Source organism: Eutrigla gurnardus (assembly GCF_963514095.1).
Source record: "Eutrigla gurnardus genome assembly, chromosome: 19".
In the NCBI taxonomy this organism is placed as follows: domain Eukaryota; kingdom Metazoa; phylum Chordata; class Actinopteri; order Perciformes; family Triglidae; genus Eutrigla; species Eutrigla gurnardus.
The window spans coordinates 5680998-5699407 of NC_139930.1; the positions used below are offsets into that span (position 1 = coordinate 5680998).

Consider the following 18410-nt stretch of genomic DNA (forward strand, 5'->3'; position numbering starts at 1 on the left):
CAGGCAGTGCCAACTTTATGCTATATTCTTGTTTTTGAGCCTCTGAGCTGAAGATGTTTGCTACCCGTTTTCATTTCTGACCTGTGATTTTTGAATTTCTATAAAGCCTAATGGAGCCTCCAGTCTTTTAGTTGTTATAGCTGATAAGGGTATTGAATGTCTTTATGCCTAATTTGTTAAAGAAAGCAGGTGACTGTCATCTCCGGGTTTCCACGTAGGCGCTCAGATCTCTCCTCCCTCGGCCGTCCCCGTCCTTTCTCCTGCTGTCCGTCTGTTTCCACCCTCGTCTCGTCCCCGTTGCCGTGTGATGTCAGGTGGGGCGTGCCCCGCTGTGATGAAGGCGCTCTGATCACCGGCTCCTGAGCCGTGTGTGGGAGCAGATATGTCATTATGCTGCAGCCAGGTGGTCGCGGCGAAATCACACAGAGCGCATCAGCGATGTGATGCGGCTCCCAGATCTACAGCTACAGCTCTCATATTACAGCCGTCCAGGTGTTCAGACGCCGCCGCATTTGTCTAAATACGAGTATGAAGCTGGAAGTCTGGATGGAGGAGGAGGAGGAATAGGTCTGCGGTTGATGGCAGGGGAGAGACGATGGGGGAGGAAGAGGAAAATGTGGAGGAAAGTGAGAAACTAGTCATTCATGGGTCCACGGGAGCAACTGACATAAGAAAAGGCCACTTCGTAAACCAATGAATACAATGTGAAAACTCGCTTTGATAACTTGAAATACAATATATATTTTGGGCTTTCAATATAAAAAGAGATGCTGAAATTAGCTGGAAAAAGACGCTTTCAGGTATGTTTGACTATTGTCAAAATATCTCACAAAACTTCATATATAGACACAATCAACTTACACGAATCATTCAATGATATTTAGCGACTTGGTCTTAATGCATTTTGTTATATTATATCATTTTTTAGGATTATGGGCCTATTATTACAACCTTACTAATAGTCCTGAAGTTGGTGGTCGTTATGGCGATGTGCAGAGGAAGTGATGTAGTATATCAAGTGACCGTTATTGAAAATGACTTATGATAATAACGAGTATAACAAGTGTTAAATACAGTTCACTAAGGGGTTGGTCCAACAAACATAGCACTTTCACCCAAAGTAAAATCAAATTAATCAATACTTCTTAATAATGTTGTTACCTTAGAATTTGAACACATACCGTGATTGTTTTCTTCTGACCTTAACCAGGTAGTTTAATTGTCTAAACCAATCGTTTCTCAATGTTTACCACATGGCATTGTGCTTTTCTGCAAGTGTGATTTAATCATCACTTGAAACTTGTTTATGATTCATGAAATCTTTTTTTGATTCAGAAATTCATTCAACGTATCCTGTAATTTGCAGAAATGTACGATTGCAACATTTATTTCCAGCAACTTAATTGTGGAAAACCTCCTTGAACCAGACATTCTCGAAAAAAAAGAAAAATAAAGATTATCATATCATATCAGTAGAATAAGCAGGGTTATCACTTTTGTGTCTGTAGAAGATGGATGGACTAAATGGATCTAACATAAAATAATGAGTAAAGAAGAAAGAAAGAGAAATATTAACAAAGGAATTGAAAAGGAAATTGTAGCAAAGGAGTAGAGGATGAGAAAAGAATGGAGGCAAAGAAGAGGAGAGAAGCGATCAGAGATAGAGAGCCATGACAGTGACAGGAGTGTGATTCTGAACCACAGGATCCTTTGACCTTTGACCTGTCCAATCTGACAGCACCTGACCCATCATCCATCTCTCTGGGGTCGCCCTTCCTCCCCCTCCTCTCCTCCCACACACAGGGGAGGCTGGACGAGGCAGGGAAAACACTCGTTCTGCTCCCATCTGCTGCTCTACAGACCAGAATCACTGGACAGCATTAGGACAGTTTAGTTCATCTTGTGCATGTGAAGCTTCTTCTACTATTTACCTTGAATTTATCAAATTTAACTGTACAGATTGCAGCTTTGGTAAAAAATAAATAAATAATTGTTTGTTTGCTTGTTCATCAAAATCAAAATGTTTGACTTAAATTGACCTAAATACACAATCTGTGTAATTGGCTAAATGCTATTCCTTCTCTCAGAGTCATGAATCACAGAAATACTCCAAAATTCGGTGCACTCCTTCTCTGGGGACGGCAATGTTTATACTGTCTATCACACATCAATGCCCCTAAATCCACTTAGAGATCCTAAAAACGACGCCACTTGTTCTATCAGAACCAGCCTGAGAATCATTTAGATGTTTTCTTCTGTCTTTTTAAATAATACAGTAGGAGGACACGGCCTTCACGGTCTACTTCTGCAGGGTCTTCTGAAGACTACAAAGCCTGAACCGAGTGGTCTCCAAAAAGAGACGGTCTGGTCTACTGAAGATTTCCTGATACCTTTGCTTCTACCTTTGCCTGCTAAGAAAGAGCAACATTATATGATAAAAATAGAGCGATCATATTTGATTGTACTCATTTTACATTCTGATGGAGGATATGCTTCGTCATATATTTCGGGCTTATCTGCTCTCAGACGCCATGTTCATCCAAATCCATTCGTCACTGGCGCGCTATGAATCTGGGGATAAGTTGATGGATCCGTCAGTTGGATCCTCTGAATCAGGAAAGCAGGTGATAGCTGTCTGTTTCCATGGTCATTTGGTCATTTGGCATGACTTTATATCATGCAAGTTTGACCAAATGTTAAAGGTATATTTTCCTAAAAAAAAATGTATAGACTCATACATCAGTAATCCCTCTCATTCTGACATCTCGGTCCAGAATGTGATGCTGCAGGTGGTACACGGGGCTGTTTCCTGGCAACCGTGGTCAGGGGGCACTTAGCACTTAGCATAGTTAGCCTTTAGCATATACAGCACAGGCTAAACGCTGTGACTCGTAGTGAAGCCCACATACAGCTGTCACTATCTCCATGGCAACATGATCAGAGTTGGTAACTACGCTTTTTCGATCGGATGCTTTTCCCAAATCTATCATACTGGTGATAATTCCTCGTGGTTACCGACCCTGCCTTTAAAACTTTCTAGAATATGTAGAGTATATTGTGAGCAGCCAAACCAATCCTGAAAATAACCATTTATTTCTTCCCTGACTGAGACGTGTGGATGATGCTGTAAATAAATAGACAAACACAAAAACCTTCAAAAGGTTAAAACAAACTTTGGCTTTAACTCACATGACCACGGCTGATATTTTATGCATATGTTTGTGTCTGCAAGTATTTCCCTGATCTTCATTTTTAAATGCTAAAATATGAGTTAGTTTCCTGGCCTGTGTCACATGAAAACCTGCTGTGCTGCAGTTAGACAGTGTCAGAGGCAACGCTGTGCCGTGTAGCCCTCACCGCTCATTGTGCAGCACTTTAATACGTCCATATTGTGCCGCTAATTCAAAATTTCACACCTTTTCTGTCGTCGCTACCTCTCCCTTTTGTCTCCCCGCGTCGTTCGCCCCCCAAAACCCGAAGACAACAGGGAACGTGTTAAATCCACCTCTAAGAACCTTTCTAATTCAACATTAGCAGTCGTCATCTGCGTGCCGAACAATACCCAAACACAATTTAGAGCCACGACTGGAGCATCCTGCCTTTGTTTGCTCCGCAGCTAAATATTCTTCCGTCAATAATGGACTCCAAACACAGAATCAGGCTTTTAGTTTTTAGGTAATCTTGAATGTTTTACAGGAGATTTTTTCTTTCTTTCTTTCTTTCTTTCTTTTTGCTGTGTTTTATTGTCTCGGGAGCATAATTGGAGTATGGCGTTCCCTTCATTTGTTTTAGGTTTTAGGAGGAACATGGGCTCAGTGCCTCGTGGATGTAACTCCAGATTCTATTGTGTCCGAGGGTTTTTTGTGGAAGTGTTGCCCAAAATCCTCCAGACAAAGACGGCAGATATGGCGGGGAAAATATAAACCCTGGAAAGACTCAAATCCTCAGAAATTCTCATTCGGCGACACTCATGAAAAGAAGGACAGGGGGGGTTAAACTGGAGCAAGGTGAAAAACATGTCAACGTGGCAGCCTATCCAAACCTCCTGCAGTGTTTCAGGTGCCATGCCCCCCTCCCTCCCCCTCCATCAGATCAGAGCAAAATACAACACATTGATAAAATTCGTGCACGGGTGTGAATGTTGCCAAATTGAGTCAGACCCCGACCAATGTAAACGCCATGCGAGAGAAGAGAAGGAGATGGAGGGATGGAGGAGGGAGAGAAGATTTGGGGCTCTAATGCCAGCCTTATGCGTCTTTTAGTCGTTTCCGCCGTCGGGGCTTGGCACTGGCACGCCGCTGTCAGCCAGCCAACAAAAATCTGCAGTGCCTGCCGCATTTCAGCAGCCCTGTTTTGTCTGAGACCAACACACACACACAAAAACACACACACAAAAACACACACACGGCGACACGCTCGCGGGCCGTACACACTCGGTACTGCGAATCTGCGACGCTTTTGCTTCACGAAACCGAAGCTTCATGAAAGAAAATGTAGACATGGACGTCCAATGAAATTCTTCAAATCAGAGGAATATTTTTTTTCTTTGTAAATCAAAGACAACAACGATTTTTAAAATTGTGCTCAATAAAAATGTTGTTTGCAGTGCTTCTATCAAGCCACGCTGCTCTAGAATCTGAATTTGAAATCTAGTTTCCCTGCTGTTTGGAGGGTTCGGCCCTGTTTGTCACCTCGCTGTTGTTTGTGTTGTTTATCTATTGATTCCAGGGTGGAGGAGGGGTGAACACGGGTGATGGTGTTGTATAATGAAGGCTCTTTGGTAACGAGGGAGTGGTGGTGGGGGGACAAGTGTCATGGCTGCTGCTGAATTATAATCCATCTGCCTCAAAAATCACACGAACAAACCAACTCTTTTCGACGCAAATATAGGAATATATATATATATATACATATATCTTCTAGGAAAATATACTGATCCTTGTGAATTGAGCTTTCTTTGGTCCATCACTTTGGTAGGGAGCTTTTCTCTATAAATAAGGTTGACTTCACTGTTAAAACAGGAAATGATTGAGTACAGATGCTGACAGCCTATTGGATGACAGAGCGAGAGCAAAATGTCTTCCCAAAGATGAACAATCGTACTGTATATTTATCCTGTTCCAGATAAGTTGCTCCTCCAGTCCCTTCCATTCATATGGCGGGGCAACCCCATAGAAAAAATGTCTTTATTTATTTATCTTAAGTTATTTTCCATGACTTTTTAGAGTCCTCATTTGTCTTAGTTTAGCAGCCAACAAAATAGATAATAAGATAGTAGTGTAACAATGTTCTGGTGTGTTTTTTTGTTGCAGGTATTGTTTTTTGGATTCTGTGAGAAGAAAGAAACTCTTTTGTTCAGCTGTTTGTAGAGTTTGTGAAGTCTCAAAATTGTACTTATTCTGTGACCGTTTTGATTCACAAAATCAGATCAAAAACAGCACAGTCATTGAAAGGCATTCTGGGGGATGTAGGAAATCACAAACAGAGCAGATATCGTAAAAGTATATTAAAAAAGTAAAACAAGTAACAGTATTATAAACTTTAGGTACCCTGAATATTAAACCACAAGTTGAAATCTCTGTATGTGCCATCATTTAAGGTTTGTGATGTATTTACAAAATCAAAACACTTTGATAAAGGAGATTTTAGATTCGACAAAACGACATTTGAGAAAAGCCAACGACAGGTGTCTAAAACACGGCTTGCTGCCGTCCACAGCAGACATTTCTTAGCTCCTTTGCGTCAACGCTGTAACTGAAATCACTGCTTCTTGCTAAAGGCTGAGTGGGATTTTCCATTTGGAAAAACCCGCAAAAAGAACGCAGATGGAGGCGACCTTTAAAAGATGAACGCCAGGTGTTGGATACTAAAAAACTAAATACTTCTTTTATTGCAGAAAACAAGAGGAAACGTGTTGTGAGATTCGGAGAAACCAATCCAGAACACTGTTCCTGTTAGATCAAATGATCAGATGTACCATCTGTGTCTGTTATTTCCAATATCTCAACTTATTCACAAACATCGATACTTCACAAATATCTTACAAATAAACAGAGAAATCAATTTGAAGGGGAGTTAGTAAGTAATTTAAAGAGATTTTTTACGTGCTAAAGTAAATTAATAACCTGATGTACATAAACTATAAAAAAAAAATCCCAATTTAAATCCGAGTTGTGGTCCAATCGGCAGTCTGAACTGCTCTGATATGGCTGAAGGTAGAAGGCGACAGATGTGAGCTGGATGCTGCGTCTCACGAGTCGTCCTCGTCGCTCGTATACGTTCATCTGTTGTTTGATGTATTCACTCGCTCCGGTGCCAGGAAATCAATGCCTGCTGGGAGTGAAGGACGGCTGTGTGTGTGTGTGTGTGTGTGTGTGTGTGGGGGGGGGGTTGTCTGTTAGACGACGGTTACTCATCGACCATCGTCTGTTAAATTAACGTTGATCTCCCCCCAAAAATGTTACGCTTTACACGGGAAGACAACGCCATGAATAAATATATAGATTATTTCAAATTCAGTGCTGGCGGGATCATTTCAGTGTGTGTGTGTCTGTGTGTGTGTGTGTGTGTGTGTGTGTGTGTGTGTGTGCCGGTACCTTTCAGACTTTGTAGAAACTTCTGGACCGGTGCCCAACGGTGTCATGGAAACGCTTGAATCGCTCAGAATGATTCATGTCTGCTCAGTCCAACCCTCCCCCCTCACACACACACACACACACACACACACACACACGCACGCAGCATGCAGGAAGAGGGAGTTTAACCCTTCCTTTATCCGTCCTCCTCCCCCCTCCCCACCTCCCTCTCTCTCCTCTCTTTCTTCCCCCATCATCTCACCATCCTCGTCAAATCACACTATTAGTCACATAGTTTATTAAAATGGACTCATTATATGGATGTCAGAGGAGATCACGGCGTCTGAGCGTCTCCTTTCCCACGGAGAAAGACTCGACATGTGAGAGAGGGTGTAGACGTCAACTCGTGAGGAACAACTCCATCGGCTTGCTTCTCTTTTCTCCTCCTCCCCTGCTGATGAGTCTGAAGGAAAACCAACAACTCACACGTGTCAAACGTCATGGACAAAATACATGGAGCACTTTTGTGAATACAAGCAAATAAACAATTGAAAATGAACACGTTTCTTTATAATTATACTCAAATGGAAGTCAAGACGCTGACTCTTCCAGCAGCTTCATGTTCCTTTATCTTCCTCTGAATGAAAACACGTCTGACTGGTGACATTTCTCTCCTTTAACACTTCATTTTCCGCATTCTAGTGAATTTTTATGCACCATTTTTTGATGGAAATGTTTTTATTTATGTAAAGAAAAAAACAAAATGTCACAGAATACAATGCGGCGTTCTGTATTGCTTTCACATATTTTCTACAACTGTAGATCAACTTTCCTCATTTGATGTTGTCTCTGCTGAATCAGCATGTAGGCATCGTTTGAAAAAAAAGGACGGATGAAAAAAACAAAAAGACCAACTATGATTGTCAGTGAGCGTTTCTCCTCCATATGAACAGACCTGCTTCTGTGCCGCTTGTTTGGGGAAGTAACCTTCGTGGTGTAATATTTAGAGGAAAAATAACATTACTATAATTGAGTGGTAACATGATGACAATAAAGTCATACTATTTGAAGAAACAAACCTATCTGCCCATTGATCTGCTGTGTGGTAGTATTCCCTTCACACCGTCTGACAGACTCTGGATGAGTCAAAGTTAAGGGAAGCGGCTGTGAGCTCCGATACGGGAAACTCAATCAACAACTCTGAATATTTGTCTCAGACAACAGTATTTAATATTTCACTCAAATTATTGCAAGAGACAATTCAGTGGTCGGTGGTTTCGGGGAGAGACACGTTCCCTACCGTTCCTAATTCTACCCCCTTGCTTGTTTCCTCCTCTCCTCTCCTCTCCTCTCCTCCTGTTTCCTCTCCTCTTATCTTATCCTCTCCTCTCATTTCCTTCTCTACTCTCCTCCCTTGTTTCGTTCTCTCCTCTCTTCTTCCCCTCTTCTCATCTCCTCTCTTGTTTCCTTATCTCCTCTCCTCTCGTTTCCTTATCTCATCTCCTGTATTTCCTCCTCTCCTTTTGTTTCCACCTCTCATTTCCTTATCATCTCTTCTCCTCCTCTCCTCTCCTCTCCTCATCTCTCGACTCTTGTCTTCTCTTGTTTCCTCATCTCCTCTCCTTGTTTTCTTATGTCATCTCATCTCCTATAAAATCCTCTTATCCACTCTTCTCTCCTCTCAGCTTCTTTCCTTCTCTCATCTCCTCCCTTGTTTCCTCCTCTCTTCTCTTTCCTCCTCTTTTCTGTGTTTACTGCTGTTGGTGTAATTGGTGTGCTGCAGTCAATGAAACTGTATTAAACTAATTAAGATGAACATTAACACAAGAATAAGTAATTAATGAAGAAGAAAATACAGAGGTCTCCCTCACACTGCAGCCTTGTATTGATCACCAGATATGACAAGTATATAACAAGTATATAACCAAAATCAACTGATCAAATGCGAACCCTTTTGAGTCTCTTATTGAATGATTTATTTGTCTGCATGAACAATGCACTTAAAGTTGCCTGAAGGTGATACTGTTGGCAGATATTCAAAACCAACCAGTAACCCTACCATGGGATTAAAATATAAAGTAAGAGCTCAAATCAACAAAGGGGAGCAGAAAAGAGAAAATGCTTATGTAGCAGCAGTGTGAAGGCAAAAAAAAAACTACAACACAAGCACTACAGGTCTGGGAGTGGTTCTGGGTTTGAGGGGGTAGACATGACCAGAATACAAATTGGTGTTGCTTTGTGGGCTTCTGCCGTGGAGGCGAGTCAAACAGAATCCACTATTTATACACACACAGAGAAAGTGCCATCTCTGGTGTTGGATCATGTGTTCTGAGTGTTTGCTCTCTCTGGTTTCGTACCGCCGGCCTTGGTCTGCGACACACTCGGCAAGCACCAACGTGCCGGTCAAAACGCACCACGGAAAGGTAAAATAACAGCAATGACCCTTTTAAAACCTGACGATGTGACATCACGTGAGGTGAAGAGATTGAGAAGCAGCCCCCTTTTGTGGAGTTGGGTTTCTGAAATCGGCCTTCCTCCCGAACGGACGATTCGGTCAAACGGAGCTCAGTTTTGTGTTTTTTGGACACGACCAGGGTCGAGTACGGGATGAAAAACTGACCAAGTGAAAAGGTGATTCAAAGGGTCAAAGTTCACATGGACAGAGACGAACATGTGGCACTGTGAGGTTTAGGTGTCGCCTCAATGTTCAGGTGAGTTTAGCTCTCAAGACTTGAGATCAGAATTGGATCCAGGAGGAAGGAAAGAATGTTTTTGCTGTGTGCTAATGTATCTCCAACATGGCGACTAGAATCAGCGGAAGAAACCAGGCCTGTTGTTATTCAGTTACTCCAGTAGGTTTATAGTGGTTTATATAGCTCTCAACCCTTAGTTGTTCAGTTTATCTGAAAAAAAATAAATAAATATATATATATATATATATAGTAATTCTTAAATCCTGAGAGACGTCACTCTTACGTAAAACCTGCCTGTTTAAGCTTTTAGGCCTTTTTAACCCAAACTAGATTTATATTCCAGTTGATACCTGATAAACATATTCAGATATGGCATGGACACAATTCTAGTAGCATCTTATGACCTTATGAGGTTAAGTCTCAGTTTACTGTGAAATCACCCAGATTTGATTGTAAATCTTGAAAATAGGAGTAGATTTTGCCCAAGATTATTTTAAGATGAGTGTTAATGACTTGGTAAGTAAGAGTCCGTTTGGTTATTGGCCAGTGGAGAAGTAGCCTAGCGTAATAACAGCTAACGTCCTGGTTCCCGTTAGCTCTCAGCTTGTAATGGAGCTTATTTGTGTTTCCTTTCCGTCTCTCGGCGTTGTGGATTAGTGGGGATTTGGTCCTCCTGGCTCACCGACTTCTCTATGGGTTTTATACAGCAGAGTGGGCCGACCTCCCCTCCTCCACCTTTTGTACCTCAGCAGCCAGCACACTCTAATGACTGGGGGTCCTCCTCATGGCCAACCATCCTGCTTGTGTCGTCCGGGGAAAAATGGCACCGTGGGGTTCCTCGGAGAAATGCAGAGGTGGTTGGAAGTCGAAAATCTTTTAAGGAGGGTTTGTTAGGTTTGAGAGAGTGTAATGTTTGTTGTAGTTTGGGGCTCTGTTGCCTTCATGTCACAGCTGATGGTTGGGATATAAAGATTTATAAACAGACTTATGGATATCGGGATGTGATTACACATTACACAGCTATTTTTTTATCATTATTTTGATTGAAGTCAAACAAAAAAAGTGGTTTCCTAAAAGTTTGTCCACCAACAGTCAAAATTTGTGAAAGGAAATAATGAAAATATTCATGTCTAACAAGTTGTAATGAGCAAATGTTTGGTATTTCTGCTTGACAAATGACCTCAGATGTCAAAATCCCGTATTTGCGTCTTTCTGATGATGTTAAATGCATCAGACTTAATCTGGGAACACCTTCAGGATTATTTAGCTCTTAAAAAGGAGTATACGAAGGACACGTCGTGACTGTCAGAAGCCTGGCCAAGCAACTCTCTATGAATCACAAATTGCTTTAGACTCTTGTTTGCATGATGTTTTTTTTAAGAAACTATCAGAGTTGACAATATGATAACAAGTTTTCATTTTGCTGAAGTTTTCCAAGGCTGAAGAACTGCGGTTCCTTTGTGGTTTGAAAATGCTTTAAAAAATGGGAACCATTTTTTAAAGCATATCAAAAGTTCCTGGAACACTGTGAGGATTTGAGAACCTTTTTGAGTAGGTTTTTCTATGATTTTCTGAGCACGTGTTTATGCATTTAATTGTTCTAGACCCTGATATGAGATCCTGGAAGTATAGTAGGATCACATCAACCCTAGATTTGTCAATGAGTCTTTCAAGGAACAACAAGGAATATTAGCCGGGTTTACACAGAGCATACCTAAAACAAATTGGTATTCTAGAGGTTTGCAGACACATCAAGTTAGTAACAGTCCATGAAAGACTGCTATACATCCAGGTGTCAGGGTTCAGGAAACAATTAGAAATGTTATTCTGGTCAGGTTTTCTCAGAATAAGTCTCAAACTCCCTAGAAGACTAAAATCACAGATTAAATCCTGTTTCTTAAAATAAGTTTGCCTATGAACCTTCTGTGGTTTGTGAGGTTTCTTTTTATTTTATTGAGGGGTTGCCCAAAAATATACCCTAACAACTATTGTTAGAGGTGTCCAGACAGCCTGGTCTCTTAAATATTCACACAATGAAACTGCATTGTTAATTAGGTTTTGATGTAATGTTAAGTTATTTTACCCTTGAAGTATAACAAATTAGTTTTAAATGAGTCAGCAGAAGTCCTGATGAGGTTGGGGCAGTGGGCGCATAAAAAACCCACAGGGTTTTAGCCCTGAAAACTGTGCTTCGTGTCCTGTGGAACCAGGTTTTGCTGCCTAAACATAACCTTTTGTTGTATTTTTGTTTCCACTTTTATAGTAATTTCATCCAGACCATGATGTTGTGTTGTGTCGTTAACCACATGTTAACTATTTAAAGAATCAACCATTTGGACCTGAAAATGATGTTTCCCTGGCAACGTGATTCATGGGAACTTAATTTTGTAGACAGTGTTCTGATCTCTAAACAAATGATGCTCGTCAGTCTTTTTAGGATTATTGGAGATTTAAGAAATGGCAACACAAGTGTTCTTCAGGAACCCTTCAAAGGATGAAGGACCCCTTTGTTTTCAGAGTTTCTTGAAGCATTGTTTGAAAACCTTTCATCAAGGTAGTTTCATAACTGAAATTTCAGTTTTCAGATTCCCTGCTGGGATTAATGGCAGAGAGCAAGGTTCTTGAAGGTACCCACAATGCTCTAAAACCTTGACATAAGAAGTACAGTCAGATCAAATGAAGCATTTTAAAAGGGCCTTGTTTCAAAGAGCTTTCTGAGGCTGATAGGGTACTTGAAGCGCTTTCACATTTCGTAGCCGTCACTGGAAGTAAGGTACCGCTCGAAAACCAAAGGAACCAAAAAGGTCTACAGAAATGCTTTTATTTTGGAGAGCAAGGAATTTGACAGGAAAACAGTGTGGAGCAGAGAGGAGGTTCTGCTGGGATTTCATCCAAAGTAGCCTGATACCATCAGAGGACATTGTGTATGAAGCAGACTGAGGGAGGGAAAAAAACTACAGTAGTAATGTGGTCTGTCAGCTGGACTGCTACATTTTTTTGCAATTGTAGGCTACATTTATTTTTATTTTTTTTGGAGGGACTGCTGCCATTGCTGGGGTTTTGGACTGCGTCCTGTGTGATTTTGTTCACTTCCCTTTATGTGTTTTTGGGCTTTAAATGGATGAAAATATTTGGCAAAGATCACAGTACACACGGTAATGTGATCTAAATGAAAACATCTAATCTGCTGAAAAAGGGAAAACTGATTTATGTGGTCGTAGAAGAAAAATACATTTAATACCAATTAAATGTCAAAGCCCCCTTTTAAAGGAATAATCCACTTTAAGTGTGTGTGTGTGTGTGTGTGTGTGTGTGTGTGTGTGTGTGTGTGTGTGTGTGTGTGTGTGTGTGTGTGTGTGTGTGTGTGTGTATTTGTGTGTGTGTGTGTGTGTCCATCCACGGTGTACTGTGACAGGGCGTGTGATCTGGCGGTTGACCCTTCCTATCCTGGGTTTCCCTGCTAGGCTTTTTTTCCTCCTCTAATGTTGCTCCCTCTTTAACAGTCAAATTAAAATACCGGGGATTTTTGTTTGCATGTGTTTTACATGAGCTCGGCCTGCAGAGATGGCGGGGGTGAAAAGGTCGCCATGTTTGGACAAAAGTGAAGAACTGGGCTTGCATAATTGTTACATCTTCAATTCAAATGCGATTTTTTTAATTGGTAGCTTCCATATTTTGGTCATTTTATATTTTATTTTATTTTATTATTTTTTAATGCATTACAGCATTTACAAAACAAAAATCTTAAACTTAAAATCCTGTAATTTATATAAATATTGTACATTGTGAAGCATTTAAAACCCTTTTCCCCCATGTTTGCAACGAAATAGGAATTATATATGGAAAATATAATTCTGGAAGACCAGTTTTTATGAAGATAATAAAATATCAGGAGTCACACATCATCTTCTTTGCATCAATCTTTGCAGGTGCAGACCTGCATAAACACTTAACTTCTTCATTAAGTTTTTCCTGGTGTGCTTTGGGATGGGCTTTTCTTTTTTTGACAAGACTCCAGAAAATAAATACATAAAGAATAAATAAGAAAAAAAAGAACTACGTAGAGGTGTGTGGGAGAGATAAATACAAACACAGCTCATCGGGGTCTTTTATTAGGGCTGCCGTGGCAGGAGGCGAAACTCCTGCCAACGTTGGCCCTCCTCCACCTTCAGGTCCCGTGTCTGCGAGAGACGCGGGGGTGATCGGTGCGATGAACATGATGTTTGTAATAAAGTTGTTTTTTCAGTGCTAATATGGAGAGGCCTCTTACATATTCAAATGTCTCATCGGCATGTCTGCCAGGGCCTCTGTTATTCTATGAATCTGTTATATGTCACGTTATCTTTTATTCCTGTCGGTCGGCTCAGGCAGCCGGATTTATTGGACCTCCTTGTTATTTACTTAAAGTTAAATAGTTGGTCGTGCTGCCGATTTTATGTTTCTCTGTTTTCCATTTACAGCAAAAAAAAATAAGTGGAATAGAGAACAATCAGTCAATTCATGTCAAATCATACCATATAATTGTGTTGTTTTTTTGTCCCAAGACATACTAAATCATTTTTTAATATAATCGAAAATAATAATAATTGATCATACCACTGATATTGAAGAATGAATGTATTGGCCGGCCTATGAGACAAAATACAAAAATGACCAGACATGCCAAATGTTTTTATCGTATTTATTTCATGGAAAAACGCCTAAAAACACTGTAGCTTCTATTACATATAAAACACTGCTTTGTTTTTATTTACAGCATTTAAAACTACAAATTGTATTGTCATATATATATATATATATATATATATATATATATATATATATATATATAATCGTAGAGTAGAAATTTTGCATCTTAATTGTTCAATGGCTGTACAATTTGGGGATTTTGTTGCAAGTTGTTGTGTTCTGCAGAGGTGTCTCCAGTGTTAAATCTCAATGCTTCTGTGTGTGTGTGTGTGTGTGTGCGGTCCTGAATTAGTATTTTAAATGCATTGCACATGATTCTGTGTATGGGTATATTCGATACCATGCAAAAGTACATTTGCATGTCTGTGTGTATATATATATATATATATACATACATATACGCCATGTTTATTGTGCACATTTACGTGTGTGTGTGTGTGTGTGTGCATCTGTGCCAGTGATTTCCAGTATTTTATGTGTGTGTGTGTGTGTGTGTGTGTGGGAGTCTTTGTATATGTGCCAAACTGGTCCAGCTGGCATCAGTCTTAGCTGAAGCCGAGGCCGCTGTTTTGGTTACACACACACACACACACACAGTCGACCACATTCCCATTCTGTACGCCTGTAATTATCAACCTCTTCTGCATCGACTACCATGTTGGCGTGTATTCAGCGCCGGTCTATACACGCCTGATTCAAACCCTTCACCGCGTCCACGCTTCATTTTCCTTCACACACGCTTGCTACCGAACCCCTCCATTTCATCTCGAATGGCTGCGGCGACCGCAGAATGTAATTACACACTAACCGCGGTTTGATATATAAACTGGCTGAAGATTTAAGGTTTTATCCAAAACGGAGGTCCGTGTGGTAAAAATAGTCCCAAAGTTGTCCCGGCAGCTCGGAGGAGAGGAGAGCCTGTTCACATGCTGGAGAAGAAACTAGCTTTGTTGTCTGCTGCGCTGCGGCCGTCGCTGCATTTCCGAAATTCATCAGACACCTTTTTTTCACAGGCAGACACACTTGGTTTGTGTATTAAAATGAGGGTCGGTTACCTGCCAAAGAGACTTCACCTTCCTGTCATGTACTGATCAATCCTTGGACCGGATTTTAAGAGCTTTGATGGCAATTAAACACGTTTCCATGCGTTTGACCAAAGATGTTCTATAAAGACGACATCAGTCATGGGTTAAAGCTCGAGACACCCGCACGCTATAAAGGGGACAACTCTGAAAAGAGGGCTGCATAATACAAAAGCATACATGGTTTACATAGTAAAGAGTGAAGACATCAACAAGGAATAACAAATAGAGGAAAATAGAAAAACAAATGTTCTCAAGTAAATGATGTTTTCTTCTTCCCAGACAAAGGTTTTAATAGTAAAATGCTTGTTGGGGATTGTTAAGTGGTGACTCGTGCTTATGTTTACGTGCACCAAAGTATCCAAGGTTTGCACTTTGCATCTGAGCAGATATTTAACTGTGCAACCAGCTACAAACTGAAACTCCACACAAGTCACATGATCAAACCCTCTCCATATGGAGGTGACTGTGATAATGTGAGATTCACCACAAACGCTGTCGGTGCACAAACACAACAATTGCACTACCCATGTGTCTACTGCAAAGATTGTTTTTATTTCCAAGCCTTGATGGTGTTCTGTTGCCACAAGTCTTCTTAAGCAAAGTAGGTTGACGCCAATTTAGGGTTATGATGTTTTGTTTATACTCAGGTAACAATTTATTTTATATATGCAGATGGCAACCTTTGGTTCAGGAACTTGCATTCTCTCTGCTGGCCATCAAGGGGCGACTCATCTGGTTGCAAGAAGAAGTCTGACTGCATAGAAATCTCTGAGAAAATTCTTCTCACTTGATTTACTTACGTGATTCACTAAACATTGTAAAGAAGTTTGTGGTCACAATTTCTAGTTTTCTTCAATCCAGCATTTAGTACATTATTGTGACTACCTTGGGATTTTCAGTTCGCCACCACGGCCTCGTGCTATCTGGGTCTTCGATCTTGAATCATTTCACGGTGTGTTTTCAGTTGAAAGTTACTTGTAACATTTTGGTCACCTAAACATGTCTTGCTATGTTGTTTTATAGCCTGCCTCTCATTGGTGTGGGGTGGTTGCTAATAGTAACTAGGGTGTACCAGGTAGTTGCCATGGTCTAAATATTTGGTTGATAGATTTTTGCTACAATGTTGGATCAGCTGCTAGGACAGCTATTGGTGTGTTTATAGAGATTAGGGCATTCGTAGCAATTTGCTAAGCTGTGCCAGACAGTTGCTACAGCAATATCAGGGGTTGTCTTGGTGGTTTCAAGACTTGTATTTGGAATTACTCTCTATTTATTATTTAGGGCACCACATTTTTAAATTGTAAATATACAGTAGACACACTTTATAAAGTGTGGTATACCATGTTTTTACAATGGAACAGCACAACGTACACTACTTTCTTCTATCAGTGCATCCCATTTGATAGATGGGAAAACGATGGTGTCTGTGATGATGCAAAATGATGATAATTGATATGAAAGTGAAAGTGGTGTTGGCGTTAGTTGTCTAGAAAGTACACTAATGAGTCTCCGAGGACCAACATGAGAGAAAGGGAGGAACGAGTGGAACAATACCATAAATGGCAAACTCTTCTTGAGGGTGGATGTAGTGTGCTAGTGCAGACATGACAGGGATGTCTTGAGGGGATGAGGGATGTTCTGCCATAAAACATTACAAACCATTTCATAACATCATCAGTGATCTGAGGCAGATTAGATGGTTTCGGCCATCTGAGAACTGTAAACCTCATCTGGCATTTAGTTTGTCTGGACATGCAAAGACACTAAATCTACACTTAAACGCGGAGGGTGAAAGTGTCACTTCTGGTTTTCTAAGCTGGAGCAAAAAAAGGCATTCCAATGCATTGCAAGTATAGCGGAAGTCTGTTTTGTTGTGCTGTGAGAGCCGCAAGCAACAAACATACAGAACACGAATGCTTTGGTCCTTTTTAAATGAATGAAAGAAAGCTTGAAATATACTTTTTCTATCACTTTTGTTTGTTTTAAAAGTCATACTACTCTTTTTTAATAGTATGTCCAATTGTTATTTTATTAGGAGTGAATGTGTCCACGTTGACGAAACTCAACTGATTAATCCATTCCAGGGTAAATGTCAAATAAGAGGGTGAATGAATGAACACATCAAACTCAATCGACATCTATAATGTTTTAAAATGAATTGATGGATTAAACACATAATTCATTGTCATCCAGTCATCATTTTATCTAACCCTGTTTTTTTTTGTATGTCATTACCTGCTAACCCCACATGTATTTGTAATTGCAGTTGTTCCACACATTTTGTAGTAAAACTCCTTTACTAAATATGTTTGGTAAAGGTCCCTGTTGAGGTGACTCCCTCTTCTAACCCCTTCCTCTCTGTTCTTGTCGTCCTGCAGGTAAAACGGAGAGGAGTTCATACTCGTACGGCAGAGAGTCCAACCCACACTGCCACCAGGTCAGTCCCACTGTAAATGTCTTCTTTTATAACAGCAGACTGGGTGTATCCCTCAGGTGTGCTGCTCTGTCGGTGAACGGTCAGGTAGGGCAGATTTAAACACCTGAGTCTTCGTGGACACCAGGAAAGCAAGGAGAGAGCAATGATATCCTGCAGATGAAAAACATCTGGTTTGAATTTCTGGAGCCACTATGGAGCATCGATGACAGGCTGAGAGAGCAGCTCTATTAGCATGAAGCTTGTTAGCTTGGTCCGTTAGCGTTTCCTCACACAAAGAAAAGAATGTCAGTCTGAGTGAAGCATTGCTGTTCACGAAGACTAACGAGTTATTGAACGTTATTAAAACGACAGTCAGAGCATTAATATAGCAGCAAACAACTATCGTCTTCATGGAAGCATAGCGCCCAACGTGTATGATACTCTTTTTCATTCTGGCAAATAGCAAGTACATAATATTATAGTAGCAAAACGTTGGGGGTAGTTTTAAAAAAAACTTTATCAATATAAGTGCAATATTCCAATATTCTCCATTTGGTTCCTCCATTATATCTTGATGTGTCAATCATCCTCACAACTCCTAAAAACAACAGCTGTTACATGTTTTTTAGTAGTTTGATGTTTTCCACAAAGATTCCTAACTTCACCATATATTCCCAACTTCATAAAACAAATACTTATTCATTTTAACTTGACGTGTAATTGTTTTAAAAGGAATATTTATGGTCGGTGGTGGCGCCAGGTGTTGGAAGGACTCGGGTAATAGCTGGGTTTTCAATCTGCACTGTAATCCTCCCGCTCAGTTCTTGTGGACCATATGTATCCATGAGAAGATGCACGTTGATAATTAAGAGAATATACAGATGTTGGTGTTTGATTCTGCCGGTGGAATATTAAACAGAGAGAGGCTTGATGTGCTCGGTGTAATTTGATG

General features: G+C 40.5%; 1 protein-coding gene across 3 annotated transcripts in view; it reads left to right on the forward strand.

Moving 5' to 3' along the window:
• tcf4 (transcription factor 4) overlaps positions 1-18410 on the forward strand; it is a 210642-nt gene that overhangs the window by 83129 nt on the left and 109103 nt on the right. For all 3 annotated transcript variants that reach the window (XM_084035290.1, XM_084035289.1, XM_084035288.1), the window contains one exon: positions 17421-17479. In XM_084035290.1, coding sequence (XP_083891416.1) covers positions 17421-17479 — 59 coding nt within the window. The remainder of the gene's footprint in view (positions 1-17420; positions 17480-18410) is intronic.